The sequence below is a fragment of the Pempheris klunzingeri genome, chromosome 11 (assembly GCF_042242105.1).
Source record: "Pempheris klunzingeri isolate RE-2024b chromosome 11, fPemKlu1.hap1, whole genome shotgun sequence".
Taxonomy (NCBI): Eukaryota; Metazoa; Chordata; class Actinopteri; order Acropomatiformes; family Pempheridae; genus Pempheris; species Pempheris klunzingeri.
In genome coordinates this window covers 20,025,311-20,053,247 of record NC_092022.1, presented here as the reverse complement: position 1 = coordinate 20,053,247, position 27,937 = coordinate 20,025,311, and the positions used below count along the sequence as shown (strand labels likewise).

The 27,937-nt window shown below is 42.4% G+C and overlaps 2 protein-coding genes across 3 annotated transcripts; both read left to right on the top strand.

Annotated features, from left to right (window-relative positions):
• Positions 1 to 4,838: 4,838 nt before the first annotated feature.
• tuba5 (tubulin alpha 5) lies at positions 4,839 to 6,416 on the top strand. The gene is made up of 3 exons (XM_070839205.1): positions 4,839 to 4,954; positions 5,161 to 5,841; positions 5,916 to 6,416. The coding sequence occupies exons 1-3, from the start codon at positions 4,934 to 4,936 to the stop codon at positions 6,213 to 6,215; spliced, it is 1,002 nt and encodes a 333-aa protein (XP_070695306.1). The 5' UTR covers positions 4,839 to 4,933; the 3' UTR covers positions 6,216 to 6,416.
• A 2,647-nt stretch (positions 6,417 to 9,063) lies between these two features.
• Positions 9,064 to 27,540, top strand: kdm5bb (lysine demethylase 5Bb). Of its 2 annotated transcripts, XM_070839047.1 has the most exons (28): positions 9,064 to 9,399; positions 10,854 to 10,931; positions 11,345 to 11,467; positions 11,558 to 11,728; positions 12,267 to 12,323; positions 13,173 to 13,364; positions 13,491 to 13,584; positions 14,085 to 14,206; positions 15,422 to 15,580; positions 15,788 to 15,907; positions 15,998 to 16,156; positions 16,699 to 16,880; positions 16,974 to 17,136; positions 17,250 to 17,369; positions 17,834 to 18,028; positions 18,369 to 18,550; positions 19,191 to 19,315; positions 20,365 to 20,515; positions 20,661 to 20,775; positions 21,792 to 22,147; positions 22,911 to 23,049; positions 23,147 to 23,326; positions 23,894 to 24,055; positions 24,188 to 24,673; positions 24,776 to 24,860; positions 24,950 to 25,158; positions 25,257 to 25,523; positions 26,575 to 27,540. In XM_070839047.1, exons 1-28 carry the CDS (start codon positions 9,247 to 9,249, stop codon positions 26,710 to 26,712), a joined length of 4,683 nt encoding a protein of 1,560 aa, XP_070695148.1. In that variant the 5' UTR covers positions 9,064 to 9,246; the 3' UTR covers positions 26,713 to 27,540. The 2 variants fall into 2 exon arrangements, with proteins under 2 accessions (XP_070695148.1, XP_070695149.1); XM_070839048.1 differs by lacking the exon at positions 12,267 to 12,323.
• Positions 27,541 to 27,937: the final 397 nt, after the last annotated feature.

The following is a 27,937-nucleotide window of genomic DNA, read 5'->3' as shown; positions in this document are numbered from 1 at the left end:
GAGCCACTGGTTTTATCTTTACTTGGAATCTTCCCGATGTTTCCCAGAAAAGAAAGAACTGCTCACCAAACTGATAACGCTGGCAAATTATATCGACGTACAGATTTATCAACAGGTAGCTTTGTCTGGTTTGCTGAGTGCTCAGTTGTGCGGTCAGATACGGTTCCACCTCTGTTTGCTAAGAAAGGCCTCATTTCCAACCAATGAATAACGATAAAGCATCTCACCATACAGGATAAGGTCAGTGCGTCTCTTGATAAAGAGACTCGTCACGGTTGAATAGTTGGTACATTTCCACATTCACCTAATTATCACCTAAACATTTGCCAGATTAAACACATTTCACCACCAGCTGGACTCCAATGAACAGTTTTAAAGATCAAAGGTAAAATACACAACAGGATGATAAAACACAGGAGAGGTTCAGTGAAATTTTTAAATTTAAAAATTAACTTTATTGATCCCTTTGAGACAGTCACAAGCTGCCAGGAAGTTTGTACAGTCAAAAATAAACTCTACCTTCACCAGCCTTCACCAGCTACACTGGTTTGGCTGCAGCCATTTTCAGGTTATGGCCTTCTTGCTCGCTGCCCTGTAAAAATTTGTAAAGGTGCTGAGCATCCTGAGTCTATCTGGGAATTCACAACATAAGAAAAGAACACTCAACTTCCATTCCCAAGACGTCGCTTAATTCTTTGGCAATCCCCTGCCAGAATGGTTGAATTACTTTAAGTATATTTTGACACTAATACTTTTGTACTTCAAGTTTTGAAAGCAGAACTTCTGTAACAGAGTATTTTGAGTACTTCTTCCACCGCTACCAGTGACACAATGCTTAATTGAGTCAGACAGATAAATATTAAAAAGCGGAAAAAAAAAAAACAACCTGAAGTGTGCCAACAGTAACAAGCAAAACAAAAAATGACTGTAAACGACATTTTGAAGCAGGAAGCCCATCATCCCTCCCTCCCCCCTCCAACTATTGACAGCCTCCTCTGCTCCGCCGTCTGCAGCCTGACTAATCACCATCAGACAGACACACCGGTGCGGCTGTCTGCACATATAAAGAGCGGCTGGCAGCAGGCGGGACACAGCAGCCCTGTGCTGGCGGAGACACATTACCTGTCCCAGGACAGAGCAGAGGAGCCACACAGACTCTCACTATTCTGCACCAAAACCAACTACTGACATCATTCGGACGACATGGTAGGATCATTACATTTTACTGGAAATGTGGATCATGGGAAAGTTACATGGTTATTTTTCTGTACATTTTTCTGAAATCTCCACTGCTGTCTGCAAAGGAAAGCTGGGCATGACATGATGTGATTTTTTTTAATCAAACCTAAAAAACCTCCCTAAACCTCTGGCTGCATGGACAGTGTATCTATTTTAAGCAAAAAAATGCAGTTGTTTCTCTCAGCATACGTGTAGATATGAAATTGACGGCTGAAATTATGTCTTTATGTAACTCTCTGCACTTTGAGCTAATAGTTTTATGAGTTTATAATCCCTCACAGGATGTTTGCCAGCTTCACCTTCAGCCTCAAGATTTTAAACCTTCAGAAGAAAAGACTATTTTCTTGTGAATATTGAGGGTTTTTTGATGTATTTTATCAATGGCTCTCTACTCCCGTCTTAAAGATGTCACTCAACAGCAAAAAATCATCTTGGGGGATGTTCTCCCTGCGGGGAAAACAAAAGCTGAAATTCTCAACATGTTGAAACACGACTGCTGGAAGCACTGAGCAGATTCAACAGAACAGTTTTGGAAAAAGCCCGTCCTGTTTTTGACATTGTTTACACAAAACAACTGGAAAGGCAGAGCACAAATACAGTATAGTGTAGGATCAGACATGTTTGCATGGCACACTGAGCTTATGTGTATGGAAGCACAGCATCACCATAATAACTTAAATTTCATGAATAACTGAAGACCTAATTGTGAAATTCTCTGTTGAAATTTAAATACCACTGAATTTAAAGTAAATTAATCAATTTTAATCTGAAAAAAGTCTTACTGAATGTATGTGGCTTCAATTCCCCTTGTTGAAATTTCAAATGATGCAGTTTAATATTTTGTTGACCCCCTCCTGTTTCATCTAGCATCACCTGCAGGTTCACATTTTTGACCTTTTAGTGAATTATCTTAACTGTGGATTGGCATGAAATTTCATACAGATATGCATGATAAGAATTAATCCTAATCACCTCGGTGACCCCTTCATCTAGTGTCATCAGGTCAAATGTTTAATTTGTCAAATACTTTGGTTTATGAGTAAATACCTGCAAAACTGATGATCCCATCGGTCTCATCTGTGTTTTATTTTTAGTCATTAGCAGCTCAGTTATTGGAAGAGACTGTATAAAAGAAGTGGACATGCCCTCCAGGTCTGAAAAGCAACGCCAATGCAGAAGTTACCTTAAACCTGCATTCATTCTAATGACCAGCAGGGGGTCTAGTCTCTATTGTATGGAAGTCTATGAGAAAATGGCCCTACTACTACTACTACTCATTTCATTTTCCCGATGAGTCCCCAATGAGCTTATGATCTCAATCATTAGTGACACATCTGTAAATTATGCTTCAATTTAAGTTAAAATCGATGATAAAGCAGGCTATGTTGTAGGGCGGGACTATGCTTCAACCTCCAGGTCCAGAAAATGAAGCCAGTGCAGAAGTGCCAAAAAGTGCAATTCCACAACTGGCTACTTGAGGCTGGCTCCAAAAGTGAGCAAATCCCCATAGACCCCCGTGTTAAAATGGCCAACTTTACAGCAGAAATACAACAGTCTTTTTCACTGCAGTTAACCAAACCTGTATAACCAGTGTTGGTGGTTTGTGTAGGCTGGTCCGCTGTTGGCAGCTATTTTCATGAGGATTCATGACTACTTCCATGTTTTATACAGTCTATGATGAACGTCAATCCTGGCTCCAAAACCAAGATGGTGACACACACAAAGCCAAACTCCAGGCTTCAAAATGGCAGTCCACAAACCAGTGGGTGATGTCTTGGTGGCTGTGTCCACTCCTTGTACACAGTTTATGATTATTAGTAAAGCACTGCATCAAGTACAGCCTCACAGAGCCACTGACATGACTGTAGGCTCCATGGCCTGTGATTGGACTCACTTTAACCCTTGTATGGTGTTCAGGTCTGTGGGACCTGTTTTCATTTTTTTATCAAGAGAAAAATGATACGATTAATTAATTTTTCAAACTCAGACTCATTGGCCTTGGCTAATATTGATGTCTGAGTTTGAAAAAATCATTAATCGTATAATTTTTCTTTTGATAAAGAACATGAAAATGGATTAAATCGGGTCCCACAAACCCAAACACCATACAAGGGAGTATTTGAGTATTAAGTATTTGAATGTGCACAACTTGAAATTACATATAGAAGAATTTAAATATTTATGCAACTTTAAACCTGCAATAACTGATTTTTGTCTTCTTGGGGGCAGAAGAAATATGTTGTGAACACAAAACACATCATCACCTTTTAAGTTCAAGTGGCACGCTTGTTAGCAAACATTGCTTTATTGTTCCAAAGCTCATTATTCATTCTTTCCAGGTTCATGTTTGCAATGGATGGCTGTGCTTACAAGTCGCTCATGTTTTTGGAAGACTAACATGTTTAGAGTACCACAAGGGTTTGTTTTTTTGTGTGTGTGGCAGGCCTCTGAAAGTCTTCCTGTGTTGTTTCTTTCTGTTCAGAGAGAGTGCATCTCCATCCATGTGGGCCAGGCTGGTGTCCAGACAGGAAATGCCTGCTGGGAGCTCTTCTGCCTCGAGCACGGTGTCGGCCCTGACGGCATCTTCCTGGACAGTCCTGCAGAACCCAACTCTCGTGAGGACCCCTTCAACACTTTCTTCAATACTGGGAGCTCTGGGCGTCATGTTCCAAGAGCAATATATGTGGACCTGGAGCCCACAGTGGTCGGTGAGTCGTCCTGAGCATGTGTTTATTTTTACCCTGCTTATCTCTATTTTTATTACCATTTCTGACGTCCTATTATGTGAGTGCATCTCCATCCACATGGGTCTCACAGGTAACTGCTGATGGGAACATTGGTATCCAAGCAACAAGAGCAGCGATGACTCCTTTACCTTTTATTCAATGTTGGTTAATATTTACAGAAATGTATTATGTAAATAGAAAATTTCAGGGCAGTATTGGATTGAGTTTAGACAGGCAAAACCCTTTTTTCCCAATATGGCCCTTGAACCTATGCTCAAATTTCTTGAAACTGCAAAGACAAAATGAATTTTTTTCACCTTTTTCCACCATCATCACACAATCTAAAACTGCTCATCCGACCCTTCACTGAAGCTAGATCACTACAAGTGGTCTTTCATATAAAATTTATGTGATAAAGTCCCAGTTTTCCTACATTTCTACATTTCTTGGCACACAGGCCTGGAACCTGTCTGGAAAAAGCCACTTTTACCACAACAAAGCATTTTTTATAGCGTCATCGTTACATTTAATGGAAAATTCTATATGGAAATATTGCGTGCTTCATTTTATACAAATTTCTCTGTAAAGGAGCCTTATTTTTAGATTGTAGATTTTCAGATTTTGATAAAGATTTCGAAAAAAGCAAAGTTAGTCATGAGTTTGCTACATAAACTAACCATCAGTATAAAACTAAATGATCAACTGTGGAACCGTCGTTAAGTCAATAGTAATAAACTACACACCCACATATGCCTGCTTTAGTGGAAAACACAGTATGCCAAGTTAAAACAAGTTGTAGTTGATTGTATGGACCTTTATGAATAAAAACTGTTCTTTCAGATGAAGTCCGAGTTGGAAAGTACAAAGAGCTTTTCCACCCTGAGCAGCTGATCTCTGGAAAGGAGGATGCTGCCAATAACTACGCTCGTGGCCATTATACTGTTGGGAAAGAGATCATTGATGGAGTCATGGAGCGTGTTCGTAAAATGGTCGGTAATAACGATAAAACACGATGAGTAACTTATTGTGCAATGTCCTGAAAGCCTCATGAAGAATTGTCATTGTTTGCTTGCAGACAGATATGAGAGTGGTATAGATCATCTGATCTGACTCTCTGTAAAACAGTGAGTAGGCACATTTCACAAAAACTGTTCCTGTAACAGAGGCCGTCCTGTCCTTCTGTCCTCCTCATCAGACGGACCAGTGCACAGGCCTGCAGGGATTCCTCGTCTTTCACAGCTTCGGTGGAGGAACTGGCTCTGGCTTCACCTCTCTGCTGATGGAGCGTTTGTCTGTCGACTATGGCAAGAAGTCCAAGCTGGAGTTTGCCGTCTACCCGGCTCCCCAGGTGTCCACCGCTGTGGTGGAGCCCTATAACGCCATCCTGACCACCCACACCACCCTGGAGCACTCTGACTGCGCCTTCATGGTGGACAACGAGGCCATCTACGACATATGTCGCCGCAACATGGACATTGAGAGTCCCGGTTACATCAACCTCAACAGATTGATCGGTCAGATTGTCTCCTCAATCACCGCCTCCCTTCGCTTTGATGGCGCCCTCAATGTCGATCTGATGGAGTTCCAGACCAACCTGGTCCCATTTCCACGTATCCACTTCCCACTGGTTACCTACTCGCCCATCATCTCTGCTGAGAAGGCGTACCACGAGCAGCTGACTGTGGCCGAGATCACAAGTGCTTGCTTTGAGCCGGCCAATCAGATGGTCAAGTGCGACCCTCGTCATGGCAAGTACATGGCGTGCTGCATGCTGTACCGAGGTGATGTCGTCCCTAAGGACGTAAATGCGGCCATTGCAAATATAAAGACCAGGCGTTCCATTCAGTTTGTGGACTGGTGCCCCACTGGCTTTAAGGTAAGTGAAGTTATGAAGGTAAGAAATGTGGTTTGAGACACTTTATCCATCTGACGGTCTCTTTGTCTCCACAGGTTGGCATTAATTACCAACCTCCTACTGCGGTTCCTGGTGGCGACCTGGCCAAAGTCCAGAGGGCTGTGTGCATGCTGAGCAACACCACTGCCATCTCTGAGGCCTGGTCTCGCCTTGACCACAAGTTCGACCTCATGTATGCTAAGCGTGCGTTTGTCCACTGGTATGTGGGTGAGGGCATGGAGGAGGGAGAGTTTGCAGAGGCCAGGGAGGATCTGGCCTGTCTTGAGAAGGATTACGAGGAGTTGGGTCAAATGAACCCCGACTCTGACAATGACGAGGAAAGCCAAGAATACTAAATCCTGTTAGGCTTTTGGGCACAGCAATGATTCGATCCTCTTCTGTGTCAATAGCGGTTTCACAACCGTACTGTGTATCTTCTAAGCTAGAGTTAACCAAATTGTTGATCTTTCTCACTGCCTTGTTTTTATAATATCAGCTCTGGATTAAGAGGACAGACTTCTCTAAATCATACTTGAATAAAGTTTGTCTTGCGGGTTGTTACAGTGGTGTAGTGGTCAGAGACCACCGCATACTCATGGGATCATTGTTGCCCCCCATCCCCTCTATCTTTCCCCACATTTCCTGTCTTCCTCTCCACTGTGTACTACTGACTACAGGCAAACTTGCCCAAACGGTTACCTGAAGACAAACGTACACACAAGCTTACCATTACATCCTATTAATAAAATAACAAAAAGTAAAATGAAATTGTCCTAAATACAGAGTTTACTCCTTATGTTTTGTTGACATCGGCTTTACTTCCTCATTGTTCCACTGTATGTGTAAAAGTAATAATAACTGTATTTTTTAAATACTGAGTTTACTTTTAGTCTGGCCTTATTAAAACCCAATACGCAGAGAAGCACTGATGTGGTGACCTTTCCCTTTGCCACAAAGTGGGTTTCATATGGAACTGAAATGTTCATACAATACTGTTATTACACCAAATGAGGGAGTAGTTTACAGGAAAAGTTTTATATGTGAATCGCTAAAAGGTCATTTGCAGACAAAGAAGTGTACAGCATGCTTCCTTCATACTGATGTTACTTACATTTCAGGTCAGTCAGACCCCAGAGAGGTACAGATAAACAAACAGGAGACCAAATAGACTCATTTGAGAGTAGGGAGTGGTAGTAGCTTTCTAAAAAGCACCTTTAATGCGACTATAGATACCGAACACACAGCCATAGCTTTTACTCGCTGAGGTCTCTGAGGCCCCAAACAGAAGTAAACCATCCTTTTATGTGGCCGACTCTGTAGAAGTCATCAGTTTAAAATTGTGTTATAAGCAACACTCAGAAAATTAGAGAACATCATGAAGGTTGAAGGTGATAAACCAGTGCAGTGAATGTTTTTTGAGCTGTTGAACAACACTTCACAGGGTTACATTTTTAGTATAATATCAAATGTCTGTGGCTGAATCAGTGTCTGACAGTACTCATTATAATATATTCTGTGAATCTGCATTCAGCCTTGGAAGAAACACAAAGGACGTAATTCATCTAACAAATAAAGTGTGGTTTGGTTTATTTGAGATGGAGCACACACATATCTGCTGGATGTCACGGAAAAAGTCAGAGGCTTATTTCCATTGTGGTCGTCTGTGGTGGAAATAAACTACATGCGTTTACTCAAGGTCTCTACTTGGGTACAATTTGGAGGTATTTATGATACGTTATAGTTCTACTGCAACACATTTCAGAGGGAAATATTGTACTTTTTAGTACATTACATTTATTTGACAATATTATTTTGTAATGCTTACTAATTTCCTTTGAGATGAATGATGAAGATTTTACAGAAAAAGGAAAATCTGATAAACCTATAAAGTACTGTTAAAGATGAAACCTCCATGTGATAAAGTGATGAAGATGTGATGCTTCTCTGATCATGATTCAACATTTGGACAGAGTACATGTGCACGGCTGTGACGGGCCAGTTTTTTGTTTTGAAAATTCAGATTTACCCATGAAGAAGACACAAACATCTTTAATAACTCAGAAATCATGATCGAAAAGCCTTAGTTGCTGCTTTAAGCGACGCATCGTTCAGAGTCCTGATAATTCAGATAACTGGAATGACCTAAATACTTTTTTCCAGCACTGGCGGCCCTTGATTTAAGCACAGCTTCAACGCAGGAGCCCAGGTGTCATGGTGACAAAATAGGCCTGTGTGTATGAATTGCATACAAAGAACAAAGATGGTGAGTTTACTCAGTAAAGGCACCGAGAGGCCACTTCTTTCCAACACTGTGGTGGTTACTAGAGGTGAGGTGAAGAGGTTTTATCACCCTGAACTGGACCCATGAGCATGAGTTTGATGAAGTTTTGGCCATTGAAGCAGCTGACAAAGTGCCTGAGTGATGTTATAAAACCCTCATGAGAAACATCCAATCAAAGTGCTCAGACTGCCTATTTAAACAAGGAGTCCCAGTGGCCGTGAAGGTGTCACCTGGACATATTCATCCGCAGGAGTGTAAACATAGCACAGTCTACAAAGGAGGGAGTTGTTTAATACATTATAACTTCATGTTTCCTAATAACACATTAATAGAAACTATGTGTCATGTTATTCACACCTGCATGCAGTTTATTGTTGTGGAAATATAAAGATGCTTCAAGGCTTGAGGCTGACAATAACATCGTCATTAAAGTGTGTTGATTGTGTGGTTCAGGTTCGGACTGTGCATCACTTTTATAGTCGAGTCCAATTCAGAGCACACTGCCTAATATAGCCTGAGGGTCAGTCTTTTTTTTTATTAATTTAGCAGTTTCGACACGCACAATGGTTTCACCCTCATCAGTCCCACAGAAAATTAGGCCAAACCAGGTCTAGATTGTGTAGTTTGAGGCTAAATGTAAAAATATGATGTCTTTTATATAAAAGGTGCTACTATAAAGATCTCCTCACAGAAACAACAGATTTTCTGCACCAAGCATGCTGAGCTCTTGTTGTTCACCGAGAAGTTGATTTAGCAGCAAACGTTGTGGAAAGTGAGAAAATCCCCCACGCATTAATGGGACCTGTGCGGTGTCTAGTTTTTTGAGCGGACGTGCTCACTGCCTTGGAACAGTCTCCTCACTGTGCATGGATGTGTGTGTGTGTGTGTGTGTGTGTGAGACTGAGTGTGTATGTGTATGTGTGTAAGCTGCCTCCTCTCGTGTTGATGACGACTGACTGCCACCGAGTCTGACGGTGAACAAACGGGATACAATAATAATAAAAAACACTCCGGGAAGACCGTGTCGCGGCGATACTTTTTGTTTTTTTTAAATTAAGCGGTGACCCGTCCTGTCCGAGCCAGCACCACCGGGTCGGTCCGAAACGATGAGCCAGCCTCGGCCGGACGAGTTCAAGCCTCCTCCGGAGTGCCCGGTCTTCGAGCCCAGCTGGGAAGAATTTAGTGATCCGTATGCTTTCATCAATAAGATCCGTCCCATCGCCGAAAAAACTGGCATATGCAAAGTCCGGCCGCCCCCGGTGAGTGAGAGAGCTGAACGGCGGTGAAAGCCGAGGCGGATGCTGAGTTTAGTTCGCTGCTCAGGCGGCTGTAGATGGGATTTAAAGGGACTGTTCAACATGGCGGATAAACGGCTATGTTCATTCTTTGTGCTGCCGCGGCTAGCTAGCTCTCATTTGTGACTGTGTCCGCCGCAGCCGCGCTGTTTCAGTCGACTCTGAGCTGGTCAGCAGCTTTATAGACGTGTCTGTGTGTGAAAAGCGGATTCTAGTCGTGGTTCACCGTGTGTCAACAAAGCCTCGGTGCTCCGGTCATTGAGCCACTCGGCTAGCATGCTAACGCTAGCTAGCTAGCCCCGAGCAGCTAACCAACCTGTCATAATTTAGCACACGGCTTTGACATAAGGTGGCTATGCGGAAGCTCCTCTGGCTGCGCTGGAGGTGATGATACGATTAATAAAATGGACTTGGATGTTAGCGCGAGTTATTCCCGTTTGTCCTTACATGTCCTGACAGCCCTGCAGTTGACGTTAATTATGGATTATTTGTAGAGGAGCATCATGATGCAGTTGGGTCACTCAGTGTACTTGAGCCTGTGTGATCCATCACTCCTCGGTCAACTGGCACTTTCTATGAATTTCTGAGCAAGTGTGCATTCATTTCATGGCTGATTTAATGTTCCCTTTCAAGGATGAGTGTCAGAGACATCCCCCCATGGTGGGGCATGAAGTACACTGGGTTATTTAATTACAAAGACCCCCCTTATTGTTCAATAACAAGTTGGGACTTTTGAAGTTGTGCTTTAACCCGCCACATTACACAACATTATGGTCGAGTTTCACGTAGTGATTAATCAAGTTTCTTGAAGATGATCCACTGTTCATGTATGAGCCTGTGTTGTAGGGTGTTGTCCTCCATGTTGGCTTTGTGGTAAGCTGGGCTGGTGAGCGAGTCTTCCATCTGGCCATTTTGTGTGCCAGTGGGGGATGTTGGCTACTGACTTAAAACAAGAACTTTGCTCTGTGTGTGTGTGTGTGTGTGTGTGTGTGTGTGTGTGTGATAGGGTATTGTCATTTGCATGCGCTTGGCTGTGTGTAGTATAGGCACAAATATTGATTGGTCTTAAAAACTGAAAAGGATCACTGTGTTCTTTCAGTGTCTACAGGCCTCGCTTCTCTGCTAAACTTGAATCTAACATCAGTTTAAAAACCTCAAGCAAACATGTGGTCACACAGCTCTTTTATCTGCATGCATTCAGTGTAGTTAAGTCACCATGGGTGAGAAGCATGAAAATTTCTAAAATCTGGGTCCATGCTTTGAAAACCATTGTCACAAGGGGACCATCTTATGAGGAAAAACAAACAGACTCAGTAACACGATTCATCAATAAAAAAAATAAAAAAAAAGCCACATCAAAATCCAGGCTATTATGATGACCTTCATGCACCATTGTGTGTATTTCTCTTGCTGTTTAGGGTTGGCAGCCTCCATTTGCATGTGATGTTGACAGACTTCACTTTGTTCCTCGGATCCAGAGGCTCAATGAGCTGGAGGTGAGTTTTATTAGTCAGATTATACCAGTGATTATTTCACTCCGTCTATGTTTGTGTGCCACTGCTCTAAAATTGTGCATTTAATTTCCATGTCCTCACCTCATTTATGTAATTACCAGGCCCATCCAGGCTGCACTGATCAAAACAAAGAACAGTAATGTTGTAGTAATTGCAAATTTAGAAATTACAATGCATGATTGTTTCTTAATTCGAGAAAAAACCCCACTTATTTATTTATTTTAGACAGTAAGACACATTGGCCTGTGTTCATGGATTCATATCATCCTGTTCAGAGATTGGTTGTCTTGGTTTTCTTTGAATGCATTGAATTCTTTGTCTCGGTTGATTTCCTTCAATTTAATTTTTATTTCTTAGCTGACTGTTATCTTTTTTTTTCATGTTTTTTTTCCCAGGCACAGACCAGAGTCAAGCTCAACTTCTTGGACCAGATTGCCAAATTCTGGGATCTGCAGGGATGTGCCCTGAAGATTCCTCATGTGGAGAGGAAGATTTTGGATTTATATAAGCTAAATAAGGTTGATAGTTGATGCCACTGCACATTGCTTGTTACATATATTTTAAAATGTAAGCAGACAACTCACACCATTAACTCACTGTTGTTTCAGCTGGTAGCAGATGAAGGTGGGTTTGACATTGTCTGCCGGGACAGACGATGGACCAAGATTGCCCTGCAAATGGGCTTTGCCCCTGGCAAAGCTGTTGGCTCACACCTGCGAGGGCATTACGAGAAAATGCTTTATCCCTACAATCTGTTTCAGAGTGGAGCAAACCTGCTGGTGAGTTGGCCACATGGATCATTATGACAGCATATTTTGTGTGGCTTGTGTGTAAACAAAGCCCTAATAATGCTTATCTACGCCATGTAGCACCAAGTATTTAATGTTACAGTCACAATTAAATTACCCATTTTGATATGCTAAACATTTGTTTCACTCTTAACAAGAAGCAACTTGTGCCGTCAAAGATTTGAATGGAATGTGGATGACATTAACAGCATAAAGATCAATGGAAACAAATGCATTATTAGGATACACATGTCTTGACTATGTTTTATGCAGTGTTTTTATTTAGAGATGAAAGTTTGTTGTTTACAGTATTTTTTCCATTTCTTTGGAGAAGTTAACTGTGCTGTCTGACTAATATACTGAGAATTTATCATCTGGTGTCAAATCATATCACTTAGTAGCTTTTGCACCCTAATATTTCATAACATGTTGCAAGAGAGCTCATCCAAGGTCATTGGATTGGTACTATGTGACCTCTTGGACGGGGCACACTAAATTGTTTAATTACCCAAGCTCTCTCTTGCCTCAGGCACCAGAGGCAGCTTCCAAACTGATGCGTTTGGAGGCTGATCCTGAATTTGAAAAGGTATGTTTGTGTCATGGTTAGAAGCCACTTGGCCTCACTATTAACAAAATGCACGTTGATCTATGGTCGGTCAGTCAACTGAGTGTTCAGCTTCCTCGTGTAATATTGGTATTGTATTATAAGTATTATTGTGAATTTAACCCTTCTTAAAATGGTCATTAGCTGGTTTTCTGGCTAAAGGCTCACCTCAAACAAGCGATCTTCACCTCTACAAGTCAACTTACAATTAAAATGCATCCTGGGGCACATGTAAAATACAGTTCTTTTGTTTCTGTGACAGGCAACAGCCAGCAATTAGGTGCTAATTATTTACCAGTTCATATATAGTAGGCTTTCTTTTCTCTTCTGTCCTTCACAAGTGCTGCTATAATTATTTAAATTGCCAATTCACAGACAACTCCAGCGAGTCTGATATTCATCACCTGTACCTGTCTTTCATGCTCCGATTTTGCATGTTCCTTAGTTCCTGTGCTTCCTGTTTGGGCTGAAAAACCACACTTAACCACATCCCTCTCATGACGTCTTTTGTCCTGTGGTTGTTTAAATTACATCAATACCAAATACTGTCTTTTATAGAGTAGGTGCAAGCTGGTGATACTTCCTAGTAATTGTCACACATTATCATATTTATGTCATTACCAATTGAAGTCTTTAAATTACATTTGTACATATATACATTCACACTTCCCGACCCTTAAATCTATCCTGTCTTGCTTATGCATATTAAAACCTTTACCTAGTATATGATATTGATCTCATTTGCATTTGAACATATTTCCAGTTTGGCGCACACATTCTTTTCTGTTGGCTCGTGAGCCGTGGTTTGAACTGCCACACTGTTTCCCTCAGTGCGTTCAGAAGGCAAACCAGCCAATGCAGAGCTTAGGAAGCATGGAGAGCATGGAGAGCATGGAGAGCATGGAGAACATGGAGAGCATGGACACCAAGGAGCTCAAGCTGCAGGACCAGGCTCAGAGGCAGCCGGCCCCGACACCGGACGCCTGCCCCAATGCTCGCAGAGCCAAGCGCATGAAGTGTGAGGTGAGCGTCGTTGGATAGAGAGCCATAGCAATACACTCTCCATTACCCTCCACATATTTCCACAGTCGCATCACGGTTTTAGTAGTTTTACGCTGCCAGCTGTTTCACTTCGCACTTCTTCTGTAGGCCGTCTGTGTGAAGACTGAACCAGGTGAACCCGGCGAGAACAAGCCGAACCTGAGGCGCAGGATGGGTTCTTTTGTCGCCAAGCAAGAACCAGGTCAGGCTGAATGGGGGAAAAAAATAGTTGCAGCAATGATGTTAACAGCATTTATGGTAACTTTACTTTAACCATCCCTGTTTAGCATATTCACAAGCACTGTATAAACATTTCATAAATGAAATAAAATAACTATCATGTAGTTGTAAGCAGACATACATGTTCATTAATGTATTATTACTATAAATCCTCCCGCAGGCATGCATAAGTGGAGGCTGGTGTATGAGCAGATGATGAATAACAATACAGTAAAACAGTCAAAACATGAAATCTGACTTTATTATACCGTATTGTCAGTGTATCCAGTGATAGTTTATCCTATAAACACTTAAAATGTCCTTAGAGCCATGTACAAGTGCATTATCGTTTGTTATAGGCCATTTATTAAATGTTTATGTACTCATTAATGTCCAATGAAGTCAAGAGTATTTCCTGTAAAAATGATCATTTAAGTGCTATGCTTGGTAATGGTGTTAGTAATGTTTCCTGTTGTCTTGCAGAAAAAGAGATTCCCATCCCAGTGAAACAGGAACCAGTTGAAAGTAAAGAACAGCTGTCAGCTGAAGCTGACAAATCGAAGTCGCGGTACAAGAAATTCATCCTTCCTGTTCCTCCAAATCCAGTAAGTAGAAATGTCCTTGGATGAGATGTACCTGTGTGGGATATCAAATTGCTTGATCAAACAGGAATAGGCTTTTCTGTTCAATGCACCATCAGAACTCCAAGCTCAGCTTTAATCACTTCAAGGAAAAATCCAATATTTTTAAACCCAGTCCTATTTTTTTGTTTTATATATTTTCGGTTCTAAATGACTGGAAGGTACAAAAACCATCCGGAAATGTTCCAGCAGATCGCAACAGGTGGCCAACGGGCTACAATGGCTGTGATGTAATCCTTTGGGGGAAAGCGCTAGTCAAAGTACATCCCCTAAAAATATTTGTTTTTGCTGCTGACGAGCTCAGATTGTTATTCAGAGTCTCTGACGACATTATGAAAAGGATCCCCGCCGAGACAGGCCTGTAAGATCCTCTTTGTTCAACCAGAAACAGCTTATATATTATAAGCCACCAGACTCCACTGACAAAAACAGAAATTTTAGCATGCATAACATGGTAGTTGCTGGTTAACTACTGCCTTGATCGATTACTTTGTTTGTGTTCTTTTGTGGGTTTGAATTTTTAAAGACTTAGTTCAGATCTGACCTAATCTGTTGAAATACCAACGTCACAGCTACTAGACTAACAACTCCTGGCTGCCAGCTGAGGCAATCCACTGGACTGCCTCCAAAACTTTTTGTAGCTACCAGTTATTTCAAAGAAAAAAAAAAGGGCCCAGGTTTAAAAATACTGTTCTAATTTAACATAAAATGTGTGATATATTGTCTGATTTTCATTCTACATCTATTGTCTGTCCTTGTGATAACAGCAGCTTCAGTTACACAGAAATGCCACTGAGCCATTTGCTCTCTGTCTCATGGGTTTGTTGTTTTTTTTTTTTTTTACAAATAAGAACAAATACAAGGTGATTTGGCTCACATGTTGCTCTGTGTTTATCAAAATTAAATTTCATCTGGATTTTATCCAGATACAAGAGTGTAAATGGGGCCTTACATAGGACAGCATTTCCAATAATATGCTCCACTTGGCCTTTGGAACTCTTTGTATATGTGCTAAATTTGGTGTGAGTTGATAACAGGTTCCAGTTTGAGAAAAGGCTTTGTGGAGGAGAATATTTTACAGATAGTTTGATTTTTTTCTTTTCCTGTCTGGAAGCTGCTTTTGTCACTAATGATGGCTCTGAAGCAGATTCATTTCAAACTCCTCCTTTTGTTCTGCAGGTGGATCTGGTTGTGTGTCTGGTGTGCAGCAGTGGGGGAGAAGAGGACCGTCTGTTGCTGTGCGATGGCTGTGACGACAGCTACCACACCTTCTGCCTGATCCCTCCTCTGCACGACGTCCCCAAAGGAGACTGGAGGTGCCCCAAGTGTCTGGCTCAGGTGAGGATAAACTGCAAAGTCTGATTAACATGATGCAAATAGGCTTGACTTGATCAGCTGTGTACGCCATTGAAACAGAAGGAAGCCTGTCAACTCTTTAGATAGTCAATATAAATAATTATAACAGTGAAATAAGAGACTATAGAAATGGCTCCAAAACACATTTAATGTATTTGTTCAATCATTTTTTTTTTATCTTACCTGCAGGAATGCAACAAACCTCATGAGGCGTTTGGCTTTGAACAAGCATACAGGGACTATTCGCTGCGGGCCTTTGGGCAAATGGCTGATGCATTCAAATCTGATTACTTCAACATGCCAGTTCATGTAAGTAGAAGATGTTTCAGTATAAATATGTCAGTCTCTCCCTCTGTGAATATTTTAGATCTTAACATCTTTTTCATGTATTACTTATAGATGGTGCCCACAGAGCTGGTGGAGAAAGAGTTCTGGCGTTTGGTAGGAGCCATTGACGAGGATGTTACCGTAGAATACGGAGCGGACATCGCCTCAAAGGAGTTTGGGAGCGGGTTCCCCATTCCGAACGGAAAATTTAAAGTTTCCCCAGCAGAGGAGGTATGCCTGTGAAGAAAAACGTCACCCAGTGTCTTGGAGATCGATTTCAATCAACATTTGTGTTGATTCTGGGGAGCTTCAGTCTTGCACCACAAGTTGAATCCAGCCTCTCTCTCCCGTGCCTTTCGTCTCTCTATGCCATCACTGTCAAATAAAGGGGAATGTCAAAAAATAATTTGTTATAATTATGTAATAATTTTAATTGTGTTGATTTTTTTAGCAAAAACTGAAACGAACTTCAAAGAATTAGAACCTTAATTCATCCATCCATCCATTTCATGTGTGTATCCAGGTCCAGGTTAATTTGAGTAATTATATTTTAATATAGAATATGATTATATTGTTATACTGCTGGAAAGTATTTAGAATGAACGCCTGAGAATTATTTATTATTAAACAAGTTTTTTAGTGGTTTTCTTTCATACTCTTGGTTGTTATGAAACATGAGATTATGTATTATGTAGGTATTGAACGACATTTCATGTGGTGTTACAAAATGAAAAGTATATTTTACTATAATTCTTATGTCGCCTGTATTGCAGAAATACCTGAAGTGTGGCTGGAACCTCAACAACCTGGCAATGATGAACCGTTCTGTACTGACTCACGTGACAGCCGACATCTGTGGGATGACACTGCCGTGGCTTTACGTCGGCATGTGCTTCTCCTCTTTCTGCTGGCACATCGAGGATCACTGGAGCTACTCCATCAACTACCTGCACTGGTAAATAGTGTGATGGGATGGTAAACAACAGGTCCAGGCTTTATTTTTGTTTAATTTCAACGTAAATCTTATGTTTGTTTTGTTCACTTCAAGGGGAGAACCCAAAACCTGGTACGGAGCTCCTGGTTTTGCTGCAGAACAGCTGGAGGAGGTGATGAGGAAACTGGCCCCGGAGCTGTTTGAGTCCCAGCCTGACCTGCTGCACCAGCTGGTCACCATCATGAACCCCAACACCCTGATGGCCCACGGAGTCCCAGTGCGTTTCTGTCTATTATCCGCAGTAAATCACGGCTCACATTCTAATGAACTAGCAGCTGGTCTTTCTAACAGGAGCACAAATTATTTTCTTTTGTCTCTGCCGTCCTTCAGATTTACAGAACAAACCAGTGTGCTGGTGAGTTCGTCATCACATTTCCCAGAGCCTACCACAGTGGCTTCAATCAGGGCTTCAACTTCGCCGAGGCAGTCAACTTCTGCACTGTGGACTGGGTGTGTATCGTTTTTATCATCACATCTCGTTCCTTGTGGAAGTCATCAAACTACTAACAATTGCATAAAATGGCAACTATTGTAACTATTTTTGAATTGTTAATGATTTTACAATGGTATAGCACAAAAAACAAAAGCTTATGTGAGTTTGGACTGGCACCATTTGTTTTAGATTCTAAATATTGAATTTTGAATTTGAAAAATTACCATTTTAAATGGTGAAAAATATCCATCACTCATTTCCAGATCCCATGGTCACTTTTCAAAAGTCTTGCTTTGTCTGGTCAGCAGATCAAACAGAACCCAAAGACTGTCAGCTTACTGTCACAGAAAACAAAGAAACCCTCAGAATATTCACATTTGAAAAGCAGGAAACTGTCGTTGTCCTTCGTTGTGTTCTTGGGGGGATTTGATACAACATGAACTGTCCTGACAACATGTTTGTTTCCTCGCTGTTACTCCAGATGCCCCTGGGCAGGCAGTGTGTTGACCACTATCGTATGCTGCACCGGTACAACGTGTTCTCCCATGATGAGATGGTGTGCAACATGGCCCTGAAAGCAGACACTCTAGACGTGGTCTTGGCATCAGCTGTCCACAAGGACATGGTCGCCATGATCCGAGAGGAGGAGAAAATGAGAGAGAAAGTGAAGAAAATGGTAGGATAGTCGTCATTATCATGTCAGTACATTTATATCAGATCATGTGTGGATACTCTGTTGTTTCTTCATTTAATCTGTCTGTTGAATCTGCAGTTGGTCTAAATATAGCCAGGATGTGCACACGTCTGCCTTTCTGCAAAATTTAATTTCTTCTCAGCGTGTAAAAACATAACGTGTAGGTTTCCTTGATAGCTCACAGTGTGCAGTGTTCTTTTTTACAACTACTAAATGTTAAACGCAAAGTGAAGTGGCATGCTCACTTAAGCAAACAAGCACACAGTGTTGTTTCTGCTTTAATTTGCTTTTCACACCTTTTGTTGCTGTCCCACACCTTCAGGGGGTGGTGCATTGCACAGAGGCAAAGTACGATCACCTCCAGGATGATGAGCGGCAGTGCGCCAAGTGCAGGACCACCTGCTACCTGTCTGCAATCACCTGTCCCTGCAGCCCAGACGTACTGGTGTGTCTGTACCATGTCAATGACCTCTGCTCCTGCCCCATCGCCAACTACACACTGAAGTAAGTCCCTGTGGGGGAGTTAACAGGCTGCGGGTATTGCCACTCAGTACCTTTTTATGGTGTTAACCGAAATAATACCACGTAGTATCTCAACATCCTTTTTGGACCAGGATCTACAATATGGCTGTTTATATGGTTTTGCTCACAGCCAGTCACTTCAAGTGTTCTTCAGTTTAATGTGCTGATGATTGGCCCACCACCGCAGCAGCTACAACCCCATACAGTCTACGTTGTGCAGTACAACGTGCAGAGATTCCCCAAAAATAATTGATAGTATGGCTGTACTACAAGCCTCTTGCATACTAGATGAAAGTAAATACTGAAAATGGACTTTAGGGGGCTTTATAAGGATTTTAGGACAAAACAGGAGTACAGATAAGAAAGTGCCTAATCAAGCACAGAGAAAACTTCAGGGTGGACAGCTTCACTGCTCAAAGAAAGGTATCAAATGAAGTACTCTGTAGGTATCATTGTCACTTTAACATTACTGGTATTGTAGTTTTTTTAATTCTTTAAGCAGTACACAGCCATAGTACACAGTATCTGTGAGATGTCTGTAAAAACACTTTTCATCAGAGAAAATTCTCGACCTCCTAAAGTAGATTTATGTGTCTCATTACTGTGGATCTCAAAAATTCAGTTACAGATACACACTGGACGACCTGTTCCCCATGATGAATGCTGTGAAGCAGGGCGCTGAACCGTATGATAACTGGGCATCCACTGTGACCGAGACTCTAGAGGCTAAACTGGAAAAGAAGAAAGGTAAGGCTGCGAGAGCAAATAAGAGAGCAAAGCCTTAAAGGAGCGTACCAGTGGTGGTGAAAACGGTATTGATACTATCTGCTGTTGGTGTCAGTATGGCTGCACTTCCCAAGGCATGCAGTTATATTTTAGCTGTTGCGATATTGTTTAAAATTCAACACCTCCTCCACCAAAATACACGTCTACAGTTATAGCAGTATTTATGTGTGCTTGTTAAGCAATCTTCAGTTCTCGGCACCAAAGTCACTTAGACGGCACAGTGTGGCGCCTCTTAATGCCAGAGGCAGGTGCAGCGACAGTGTCCCCTCCTGTTTCCCTGACTCAGTCTACTTTCCACAGCACTTTTTTCTCCTCAGTACTCAAACTGAAATGGAAAAATGGTTGTTCTGTAGAAAATGTAGTCATCATCATGACATTCACTGTTTTGACATTTTCTTGTGAAAGCATCACTATCCGGGTCCTCCGGCACTGAACATACATACATTCAATGCAATACAATTCAATACAACTAGCTCATTTTGTGACAAGTATATGGGGTGTTCAAATCTTGTAATTATTTGTCTTCCCTGTTCTCAAGCATCATAGCTTATGAATGCAAAGTTGTGTGGTGTCTGTACAGAGAGGCTCTGTCGGCAGCATGTGAATGCACCCTGACACTATTTCAACACTATTAATACACAAAAAAGTAGTAGTTTCAAAATAAAATGGTACAGGTACAATATTTTCTAATGATGCATAATCCTTGTGTTTTAAGTCCCAGTGAGTTGATTTGAGTAGTAAAATGTACTGAAAACAATGGGGCCCTGAAAGTAGGAAAAACTCATCAGAAAATTACAGTGCCGCTTGCAGGAGTTTGGAAATGGTTGTCAGTCGTGCAAGTTATAAGCACATAGGTTTTACTGGACTGAACCACTTATCGTCCATTTGAACAAATGTTCCAAAACAGCACAATCCTTTTGGCTGAAAATCTTGAAATACCCATAGACACAAAGTCATGTCAGTATTACTTTAAGACTCAGACTGAGATTAACCAGATGTTCTCCCCTCAGGCCTGCCAGTGTTTCGCTCCCTCCTTGCTGAGTCAGAGGTCAGGGTGTTCCCCGACAACGACCTGCTGCGTCGCCTGCGTCTGGTCACACAAGATGCAGAGAAGTGCGCCTCTGTTGCACAGCAACTATTGAATGGCAAGAGGCAGACCAGGTAGGATTACTACACTCCACTGCATCAGATGGATTTATAGATTAGCTGTCTTCACATTCCCTTGCATGTTTTCACCAGTCAGGAAACAGCATTAGTTCCTTTAATGGGGTTAAACTCTTAAAATCATTGGACGTGCTCTCTCTAGGTATCGGTGTGGTAATGGGAAATCATTCAGCCAGCTGACTGTGGAGGAGCTGAGCTCATTTGTGAGGCAGCTGTATAACCTCTCCTGCAGTCTACCTCAGGCCCCCAAGTTGAAGGTAGGTTGAGGAGGAGAGACGCGTCCTGTGATCCTGTGAAAAGTTAAATCAGTTTTAATTCAAGCTGGACGGACACTGTAGGTTTTTATTACTTCTGTATGTTGTGTTAACACTAACTACGTGTTTTCATCAGCTTGTCTGTGCGGCCAGAACCTGCAACTTTTATGCTCACGCTGTACATCTGGTCAGTTTTGTCCACTGACAGTTCCAATAAAGTTTATTCAATCAATAATGTTCACAAAAGAAAAAAGGCAGAAGTAGTGTCAAACCAGTTCTACTATGAACAGAAAGTAAGAGGTTTGGTTTCTGTTCTGCTGTAAAGCTCAGTTTTACACATCAACAGTCTCAATCACAGCATATCAAATACTCCTCCAGTAATATTTAAAAATAAAATCACTGTAGTTCATAACAGACCTTTTGACAGCAGTCACATGGGAAATCAGACTGTGGAACTGCTCAAACTGCATGACAGCTGACGACAAATATGTACTTACATGCCAGGTATCCAGCCGATCATCCAAGAGTCAGATCACTGATTGATTGTTCAGGTAGTTAATCAGGTGTCGTGAGCTCCTCCAATTGAACTGCCGGTCTGGCAGAATAGGTGGAACCAATTCAAAGAGAGGGAATTTGGTACTAAAACACTTTGCACGATATTCATTTAGCAAAGTCAGAATGCTGAAGCTTCATATTACCTTTTATGTAAACTTCAAAATACATTTTTACATTTTGGATTTGTCCCCCATCAGCTACATTGGAAACACACAAGCAAGGGTTCTGTTGACAAGGATGGAAAAAAAAAAAAAGAATAAGTACAGCAAGCAAAACCTGTTTCAGTGTTCATACATGCACCTGGCTATTGTTTTAAGACAGACTTGTGAACCGTAAATCTGCACAGTGTCTGGCCAGCTTTAGACAACTTCATAGTTTGCTGTGGGATATAATCAATGTGATTTTGATCAACATCAGGCATACATTTTGACCACTTGTACGTTTGCATTGTTGTGTTTCTTTAGGAACTCTTAAATCGCATCGAAGACTTCCAGCAGCACAGTGAGAAGGTCCTGGCAGATGAAGTCCCCAGTGTGGCTGAAATCCAGAGCCTGCTGGACGTCAGCTTTGACTTTGACGTGGAGCTGCCCGAGCTGCCCCGGCTGAGAGTGAGACTGGAACAGGCCCGCTGGCTGGAGGGGGTGCAGCAGGCCAGCGCTCAGCCTGCCAGCCTGACTCTGGAGACCATGAGGAGGCTCATTGACCAGGGAGTAGGCCTGGCACCGCATCCATCTGTGGAGAAAGCCATGGCACGCCTGCAGGAGCTGCTCACTGTGTCAGAGCACTGGGAGGACAAGGCGAGCAGTCTCCTTAAAGCCAGGTGAGGGCAGCACTGACTGATCCATGTCGATGTTGCCGTCTAAGCCACAGGGTGGGAAAACATCCAAAACATCAAGAGGATGCTGTGATAGGTTGTCGAACAAATTATTTCTGTATTAAGTATCATAGCTGTGACTTTCTGTTCAGGTATTTGCACTGTGAATAATGTAATATTACATCAGTGCTCCTGATTTTGCTTCATTTTAATTACAGCTAGTGCAAAATGGTGCCCCTAGAATATTCAACAAGATCAACAAAAAGTGAGCATCATATTTAGTTCTGCCCTCATTTCATTGGTACTCGGTGCTGTTCAGTATTAACTGTCACAAGTGCTTTTGAAAGGCTTTAATGGCATGGCTGTCAGGAATGTGCATTTTCTCTCTCCATTAAAAGAACAACTAATTTAAAATCAGGGCTTCAATTTCTGCATTTTTCAAAATGCTCCTTCACAATGCGCAGTTTACTGCAGCTTTGATTTTTGGGTTTCACAATATAAAAAATATTGTTTTCTAGTGTTTTGCCCGAGACCTTTCACATGTTGCAAGTTCGACAGTGTTGGTTTTTAAATTATCCAATAAAAACTGTGTGTTCATTTTGAAAGTGTTTGTTGGAAAAACATTATTTTGGAGAGCTTCCTGTGTAAATGTCAGAAGAAAATGCCGTGGCAGTTCTTGTTATAGTCAGTTATTAACTTGGAGCTGATGCAGGTATTGTGTGTAAGTGTATAACCTGAAGTTTATGACTTGTGTTTTGCTGCCCACCAGACCACCACACTCCATAGAGACTCTCGGTGCTGCTGCTGAGAAAGCATCCTGCATCCCCGCTTACCTCCCAAACTCTCTTCTCCTGAAAGACACCATCAGAAAAGCCAGAGAGTGGCTTCAGGAAGCTGAGGAGCTTCAGGTTAGGATACACTTGGCATTTCATAACTTGTTCTCCATGTTGTCAATTTGAGTCTAAAGCTGAAGAAATCTGCTTTTATCATTTTTTTTTTTTTCAGGCCAATGGTTGTGTACCAATGATGGGCAGCCTGTGTGACATGGTGTTGCGAGGACAAGCCATTCAAGTCCACCTGGAGCCTTTAGAGGGGCTGGAGTCTCTAATGCTCGAAGTGCAAGAGTGGAAAGAATCTGCAGCTACAACTTTCCTCCAAAAAGACTCGACCCGCACCTTACTGGAGGTAAAATCACACAAATTTCAAAATGATTAATAAGCTCTTTCAGCTCACTTAGTCCTTATGTCCGCTGGACTGACAGCGTTACACCTGTTCTTCAGCTGCCACATTAATACACTCTAATATGACAGTTTGACATGAAAACCCATTTTCAGTTTATTAAGATTTGGCAACAGATGTTCTACAGCTGAATGGAGCTGAAGAATGGAGCGTAATTTTCTCTGTGATTACTGATTTTTAAATGTCGGTATGGCTGAGCATTCAGCACAGCTGTTCTCATGCTGTTAAGTAACCTTTATTTATGTAACTTTTGTCTGACAACGTCATGATAATATAACAAGCAGCAGTGCTGCAGCTCGATAGTGATGGTCCTGATCCTCACTAACTACAAACATAAACTAGTTCTGTTGTTGAGACAAAGTCAGTAACAAATGAAAGGTATCAAGCATTCATTTTATGTAAATCGGCAACAAATACAGGAACATATCTACATGTATGAGCTGGTGGACACTGACCTTTTACTCCACTGTGTATGTTAATGTGAAAGCCTGACCGTTATTCTGTTCATCTCAGGTACTGTGTCCAAGATGTGAAGTTGGAAATGTGGGTTCTCCAAAGAGGAAGGCCAAGAAAGGGAAAGAATCACCTAAAAGTAACAAAAAGAAAACCCCAAGGCTCAACACTCTCAGTGATGTGGACAAAGCACTTTCAGAGACCAAGGACTCTACCTCTGCAGTAAGTGTAGTAACTCTAAGAGCTGCCTACAAAGATAAATAAGCATGCACTAATGTCTGCTGTAGTCGATGGGAGTAATGAACTCTCACTATCAGGACACGGTTCTGACTCGGTCTGTGTTTTATTCACCAGATGGCAACTCTGGAGGAGCTGCGGCTCAGGGAGATGGAGGCTTTCTCTAATCTCAGGGCAGCAAATGAGTCAAAGCTACTTCCCACAGCAGACTGCATGGACCTGAAGGTGTGTGTCTGTCAGAAGGCGCCCATGGGTGCGATGCTACAGTGTGAACTCTGCAGGAACGCCTTCCACAGCGTGTGTGTCAGAGACCCGGCGGACTCCCATGAAACGCAGCCATGGCAATGTCCGCAGTGCCAGCGATCAGAAAAGCCCCCCCTGAACAAAGTCCTCTCTCTGCTGGCGTCTCTGCGGCACATAGGGGTGCGCCTGCCGGAGGGCGACGCGCTGCACTATCTGGTTGAGAGGACAGTTAACTGGCAGCACCGAGCGCAGCAGATTTCACAGTCTTGTAACCTACCGGAACTGGAAGAGAGGCCAGGAACTCCTCCCACCTTAACCCGCTGTGCATCAGGCAGTCACGAGGCTCACAGCAACACTCAGGTCACTCTTCATCTCCCTGTGGCACTTCATGTGGCAGCCAGTTGGAAAATAAGTACTATTTTGCAAATGTTAATGGTTTGTGATTTGATGTTTTTGATACAGGCCCCTTGTTTGACTCCAGAGTGGAACAGGACAAGCCATGCTCAGACGGTCTTCTACACCGAGCAGAGATGCATCCCTCTGCAGGGTCAGTGCCACTACACGAGTCCTGGATAACCAGCCGTTATAGATGATTGTTGTTCAAGTTTTTGTTTACCGTGTCTTCCTGTGTGACAGGCTTGAGCCGGGACCTGGAGGAGCTCATGGTGGAGGGGCTCCTGCTTCAGGTGTCTCTGCCAGAGGTCCAGAGCCTCTACCACGTTTTGTTGGACAGAGCCAGCAGCCAGCACACAAGCAGATGCATGTCTCCACCGCAGGATGAGTCCACGGACTCTGACAAACACATGCAGTTTAACTCTCAGGGAAAAAATCTGCCACTGAACCAGGTACAAACTTTCACCACCAAACAAAGTGACTCAGGCACTCCTCAAAACTGCCCCAGAATGAAAAACAAGTTTTAATCTGCGTTTTTTTTATTTTTCAGGATGGCATCAATGGTGTGAGGGACACTATGGTTGGCTCGGAAAAGAAAGCCAAGCGGCATCTGGAGAGGGACGGCTTAGACGCAGAGCGCAGGGTAAAGAACAAAAAGCACGCTCACAAAAGACAGAAGATGAATAAAAAGAACTCGCAGCGCAGGCCAGCCTCGACCTCGTCCTCTCCGCGCTCTGATTTCTCCCAGTCCGATGACTCTGACGAGGAAATGGCTGTGTGTCCGGCAGAGAGGTGTCAGCTGCCAGAGGGAGATGAGGTGAGGAAGAACGTGTGAAACCTCTGAAATACAGTTTTCTCTGCAGAGGCCAGTCTACCTTCAACTTTAGGGAGTGATTATATAAATGTAATGTACAATACTATCATGTAATGTTAATTAATTGAGTTCAACAGTAGAAAGGGTGAATGGACCACAAACAAAAGATAGCAGCTGAAGGAACACCTCAGTAGTAAAGTTGGTAATGCTTTAAGTCAGACTTAGAATATGGGAATCTACCTTTTAAGATCAAGGAAACTGAGAAACATGGTGATCATTCCAAATGAAGAACCGGAGCACGCTTGTGTTTTGTTATTTAAATCAGCCATCGAGTAGTTCTGTAGCTCAACTCTGTGGGAAGTATTGGCTCCTTGTCCAGCAGTGCAGCCCACAGTGGTTTACTCACAGCTTTCATAGCATTGTTTTCAGACACAGCAGGCAGCTGCTTTCAGTGAAAAAGCTCTAAACATCATTGTAGGACCACTGTACACTGCCACGGTTAGCGACAGGCTGGTATAGTGGCATAGTGGAGCATTTAGCAGCCGATACCTCCCTCAGGAAAATGGAGCTAAAAGAGAGTGAATATAGAGCTTATGTTGTTACTTATTGGGCATCAGGTGCTCCCTGTGTTTGCACAGTAGTATCGGCGAGCTGCGGTATTGAGATCTCGCCCTCATACCCGCCTGACTCAGTCGCACACACACACACACAGACACACACACACACACACACACACACACACACACACACACATACACACATACACACATACACACACACACACATACATATCAGATAAATCCAGGCTAGAACATGCACCAGTGTGATAAGAATTACAAAAATGCCAGAAACCATCTTTTGCTAAGTTTAGTTGATGTGTGTGTCCTTGGATATTTTAGTTTGGCCCATGTACCATACACTAACATGGAGGGGGGCAGCCTTTATGACTTGTACTGAGCTAAATGTTCGGCTTCACTTTTGGTGAGCTGTGGCGTCGTCCATTGTTACATACAGTCTATGAAAACAACTTGTGTGTGTGTGTGCTTGGCTGCAGGTGGACTGGGTCCAGTGTGACGGCAGCTGTAACCAGTGGTTCCACCAAGTCTGCGTCGGCGTTACGGCCGAGATGGCAGAGAAGGAGGACTACATTTGTGTCAGGTGTACACTGAACGATGGACGCGTGAGGAAATGAAGAGCGAGTACAGATTTTTCCTGAGCGACGGCTGAAAAGCGTCTGTCTGCCATCTGTCCGTTTATTGGAGCCACCAGTCTGGATGTGTCACTGATCCTGTACCCCCCCACCCCCACCCCACCCCCGTCCTGTCTGTCTGACCCTTTTGTAACAACGGTGCTATCTCTTCTTTGACTTGTTGTCCAGAACTATAATGTTTAGTTATTTTTTTGTATTTTTACATATATATATATTATATATATTTCTTTCTTCTTATGAATTGTTTGTGGTTGTCTAAAATGAAGAAAAAAAAAAAAAAAAAAGTGAAGTGTGCTGCATGGGATTCCATTACGTTGGCGCAAAGGAGTCTTACAACATTACAGTACAGAGGGTTAATATTATCTTTTGAACCTCCTTGCATGTTAAACCAGAGCTAAGGGGACAGAAGTCAAGGTTTTCATCCACTATCCCCCCAAAAAAGTACGATTCCAATTTTTTTTTTCTTTGAAATCCAGTGTTTAGTACATGCATCTTAATATAATTATTCCAATTTTTTTGTAGAATAGGTTTATTTATCTGAGCAATAATTTTTGTCTGAATTGATATACATGGCTTGATCTCCGCTGAGTTGTGTTGGTGCTTTAGCGATGGTGTGATGTACAGAAAGCTACACGGATACGTACGGCTTACAGCAGTGGAGTTGCAATGTGGTGCCGACAGAGCGCGCTCCTGACGTGTGACGCCGCACCATGTGACCCCGCAGAGGGCACTGAGGGTACTGTGGGAAGGAGCTGGGGGTAGCTGAAGATGTTACAAGTTTATATTGTGGAATAAAGCCCTTTTGTTCTATGTAGAAGACTCGTCCTTTCACTGGAACACACAAGAAAGAAACCACAAGATGATGTCATAAAAATGACTCGCAGCGCTTTAAATCCAGTGTTGTCCTGCCTCATAAAACACCCAAATTAAATGCTGTGGGTGTGACCATGAAGAAGAGGAATTGCCTCCTTTGATTTCTGCCTGTGGCTGTCAATAGATTGACAGTAGGTGGGTACTTATGGAAAGGCAGTGATACTAATAAACACTCAGAAATAGTCTTCCTCAGCTTTTCACAACTAGAGGAGTTGATGACTTTAAAGCCTTCCTCGGCTGACAGTGGGGTTGCAAACCTTTTTAGTTTTCAGCTCAGACTTCAAATCAGGACAAAAACCAGTGTATATTTCAACAGCTAAAGCTCAGTGTGCCC